The sequence below is a fragment of the Electrona antarctica genome (assembly GCF_951216825.1).
Source record: "Electrona antarctica genome assembly, chromosome: 21".
Classification (NCBI taxonomy): Eukaryota; Metazoa; Chordata; class Actinopteri; order Myctophiformes; family Myctophidae; genus Electrona; species Electrona antarctica.
In genome coordinates this window covers 276,068-280,614 of record NC_136802.1, presented here as the reverse complement: position 1 = coordinate 280,614, position 4,547 = coordinate 276,068, and the positions used below count along the sequence as shown (strand labels likewise).

The following is a 4,547-nucleotide window of genomic DNA, read 5'->3' as shown; positions in this document are numbered from 1 at the left end:
TCCTATCTGATTGACAGCCCATACATCCAATCAGAAAAGTCCTATCTGATTGACAGCCCATACATCCAATCAGAAAAGTCCTATCTGATTGACAGCCCATACATCCAATCAGAAAAGTCAGCTATTTGATTGCATTAAATGTCAACATTAAATTCACTTTGCCACTCGATCTGCCATTCACGTTATGCATGTGCACACCCTCTGTTCTTACCTCTGTCTCAGTGGGTTGTCTCTCTCTAACTGGTACTGGTCCCTCTCCTATAGTCTTACCTCTGTCTCAGTGGGTTGTCTCTCTCTAACTGGTACTGGTCCCTCTCCTATAGTCTTACCTCTGTCTCAGTGGGTTGTCTCTCTCTAACTGGTACTGGTCCCTCTCCTAGTCTTACCTCTGTCTCAGGGTGGTAACGTCCTCTACCAGGTTGTCTCTCTCTAACTGGTACTGGTCCCTCTCCTAGTCTTACCTCTGTCTCAGGGTGGTAACGTCCTCTACCAGGTTGTCTCTCTCTAACTGGTACTGGTCCCTCTCCTAGTCTTACCTCTGTCTCAGGGTGGTAACGTCCTCTACCAGGTTGTCTCTCTCTAACTGGTACTGGTCCCTCTCCTATAGTCTTACCTCTGCTTCAGGGTATTGACGTCCTCTACCAGGTTGTCCCTCTCTAACTGGTACTGGTCCCTCTCCTTGCCCACGGCGTCCACCTGCGCGCGGAGCTCCCTGAGCTCGTCCTGGAACAGCTCCGTGGCGCGGTTGGGCTGGCCGTGCTGCTGCTGACCCTTGAACTGGTTGAGCTCGGTCTGCAGGCCGCTGTTCTGCTGCTCCAGGTAGCGCACCTTGTCCATGAAGGAGGCGAAGTATACGTAGTGAATGTAACTATATACTATAGGCTACACTCTAGACTCTATAACTAAATATACGTAGTGAGTGTAACTATATACTATAGGCTACACTCTAGACTCTATAACTAAATATACGTAGTGAGTGTAACTATACTAACTATAGGCTACACTCTAGACTCTATAACTAAATATACGTAGTGAGTGTAACGACTAACTATAGGCTGCACTCTAGACTCTATAACTAAATATACGTAGTGAATGTAACTATATACTATAGGCTACACTCTAGACTCTATAACTAAATATACGTAGTGAGTGTAACTATATACTATAGGCTACACTCTAGACTATTTAACTAAATATACGTAGTGAGTGTAACGACTAACTATAGGCTCCACTCTAGACTCTATAACTAAATATACGTAGTGAGTGTAACTATATACTATAGGCTACACTCTAGACTCTATAACTAAATATACGTAGTGAGTGTAACTACTAACTATAGGCTACACTCTAGACTCTAGGGGCAGTATTATGCGTGTCTTAAGTACCAGGTCTTATTACTTAACTTAAGACCTGGAGGCGTGGTCAATGCTGTTTGGCCATAGCCAAATGGCATTGACCACGCCTCCAGGTCTTAACTTAAGTCATAAGACCTGGTAGTTAAGACACGCATAATACTGCCCTAGAGCATCTAAACAACTAAAGAAAAAACGCACCTTGTCGATGAAGGAGGCGAAGCGGTCGTTGAGCTCCTGCAGCTCCTGCTTCTCGTTGCTGCGCGTGGCGCGGAACTCCTGGTTGACCGCCTCGGCCAGCGTGAAGTCCACCTTGACCCGGCCATGGAGTAAAGGGATTTAATATATAATATAATATAATATAATACATTATGTAATAATGCATTATTTGACCTGGCGTAAAGGGAGTAAAGGGATTTAATGATTATAATATATAATAATTGCATTATTTGGATTAAAGGGATTTGAATTTAAAGGTTTCATGACCTTCAGTTTCATTTATTTTGAACATTCAGTGGATTTTCTGTGGGCTGGGGTTTTCTCTGTGTGTTCTGAAGCCTTTTGAGCTGCAACGAAAACAAGCAAAATCCCATAACAGTGACATCTGCTGGCAAATTGTTGTGTCATAATATGACACAACAGAAAGCCAGAAAGCCAGAAAACCCCCCAAACCACAGAACATCTACTGAATGTTGAAAGTTCAGATTGTTTTGGGTGCAATTGAGCTCAGAAAACCTAAGAAGAAAATAAGGACAATTACAAAACTAACTTTTAACTTTTCAGGATTTCAATTCAAATAATAGCAAAAATAAAATCTACAAGTTCAAAACACGTCGCAGTGTGACACCTTTTGAGCTTGTAGATCGGCTATTTTTTGCAATGTGGCCCTCTGGAGTGAGTGTGGAACTATAGTGGCCCTCTGGAGTGAGTGTGGAACTATTGTGGCCCTCTGGAGTGAGTGTGGAAATATAGTGGCCCTCTGAAGTGAGGGTGGAACTATAGTGGCCCTCTGGAGTGAGTGTGGACCTATAGTGGCCCTCTGGAGTGAGTGTGGAACTATTGCGGCCCTCTGGAGTGAGTGTGGAACTATAGTGGCCCTCTGGAGTGAGGGTGGAACTATAGTGGCCCTCTGGAGTGAGTGTGGAACTATAGTGGCCCTCTGGAGTGAGGGTGGAACTATTGCGGCCCTCTGAAGTGAGTGTGGAACTATAGTGGCCCTCTGGAGTGAGTGTGGAACTATTGCGGCCCTCTGGAGTGAGTGTGGAACTATAGTGGCCCTCTGGAGTGAGGGTGGAACTATAGTGGCCCTCTGGAGTGAGTGTGGAACTATAGTGGCCCTCTGGAGTGAGTGTGGAACTATAGTGGCCCTCTGGAGTTAAGGGTTAAGATCTAGCCCTTTGTCCAAAAGGGATCTCACCAAAACAAAGTCCTTGCGGTCTTGTTTCCATTTAGGCAACAACACATATCAATATCATCACAGGTAAAAACAACCAAAAAAATCTAATTTCATAATTTCCTCTGCCTGGGGCTGAAAGGCCTGTTTTGTTTTGTTTTTTCCGGATTTTGCATCCCATTTTTTTCCCCCGGTGTGAATTATCTAATGTAATCCTGGGCGCTACACTTAATCTGCCAACCTGGGGGGGGGGGGCAGCGGACTGACCTCATGCTTCCTTCTATGCATGAGGAGTCCAAGCTGATTCTTTTCATGTGACAGGGGGGAGTTTCCCCGGCCGGACGTAGCGCATGGAAGGAACACGTTATTCCGACCAGTTCCTTTTCCCTCCATCAGGCGCCCCGGCTGGCCAGGGGGAGGCAGTTTAGAGACCTCACAAATAACTGCATGTTTTTGTGAGGGTATCCTACCCTAGGGGACACGGGGGAACATGTGAGGGTACCTACCCTAGGGGACACAAGGAGAACATGTGAGGGTATCTACCCTAGGGGACACGGGGAGAACATGTGAGGGTACCTACCCTAAGGGACACGGGGAGAACATGTGAGGGTATCCTACCCTAGGGGACACGGGGGAACATGTGAGGGTACCTACCCTAGGGGACACAGGGAGAACATGTGAGGGTACCTACCCTAGGGGACACGAGGAGAACATGTGAGGGTATCTACCCTAGGGGACACGGGGAGAACATGTGAGGGTACCTACCCTAAGGGACACGGGGAGAACATGTGAGGGTATCTAGCCTAGGGGACACGGGGAGAACATGTGAGGGTACCTACCCTAGGGGACACAGGGAGAACATGTGAGGGTACCTACCCTAGGAGACACGGGGAGAACATGCAAACTCCACACAGAAAGGCCCTTTCGCCAACCCCGCATCGGGTATGGGCACTGATGACGCGGAGGAGGAAACACACCGAAAGGCCTGTTTTAAAATATGTAAGTGATCTGCATTGTGTGAGGGAAGGGGGGGGGGGGGGGGGTTGTGTGGCGGTGTTGTAGAAGTAGAATGACTTTACCTTCTCGTAGGAGAGTGGGCGCGGTGGCATCATGGCTCCAGAGCGAAGGGGGCGGTGCTGGTTCTGGTGGTGGTAGGCGTTGGAGCGAGACGCCGACAGGGCGGGGGGACATGGAGCGGCCGTAGCGCGCCCCCGCCCCGCCGCCGGGCATGCGGGAGGACGAGGAGTGAACTCCGCCAGCGTACGACGACATGCCGATGCCGCCCGGGCTGCCGAAGGTGCGACGGTAGGAGGTGGAGGACGAGCTGCGGCCGGACGGGTGGCTCATGATGGTCGGGTAGATTTATTTATATACCTCGCTGGTGGTTTTAGTAGCTTCTCTGCTGCGTCGAGCTCTCTGACCGATCCTTATCCTGTTCCTTTCAAGAGAGATGGAAGTTTTACGGAGCTGTGGTTGGAGAGATGGAAGCTTTGGATGTTGGTCGACGTGTGTGTGAAGCAACAGGACGTCCCACTGAGGAGAGGCCGGGTATTTATACACCCCGGCTGAACATCGCTCATCCCTCCTCCTCCTCCTCCTCCGAAGCAAGCCCCCACCTCTCCTCTCCTCTCCTCCAACCACACCCTCCCATCTCTCTCCTCAGCATCCCAGCCTTAGGCCCCACCCTGCTCCTCCCTCCCTCCCTCCCTCCCTCCCTGCCTCCCTCCCTCTCTCTGTGCTTCCGTTCTCTGCATGCTGTCTCCATGCGCCCCCCCTCCCCTTCCCCCCCCCCCCCCCCCCCC

At 49.7% G+C, this 4,547-nt stretch overlaps 1 protein-coding gene across 1 annotated transcript in view; it reads right to left on the bottom strand.

The window, feature by feature from the left end:
• The window catches only part of prph (peripherin), a 23,674-nt gene extending 19,554 nt beyond the window's left edge, over nt 1-4,120 (bottom strand). Inside the window, 4 exon segments of the mRNA XM_079490784.1 lie at nt 614-828; nt 1,554-1,664; nt 3,825-3,918; nt 3,920-4,120. Of these exon segments, the coding sequence (XP_079346910.1) occupies nt 614-828; nt 1,554-1,664; nt 3,825-3,918; nt 3,920-4,092 (593 nt within the window). The 5' untranslated portion in view covers nt 4,093-4,120.
• Between the last annotated feature and the right edge of the window lie 427 nt (nt 4,121-4,547).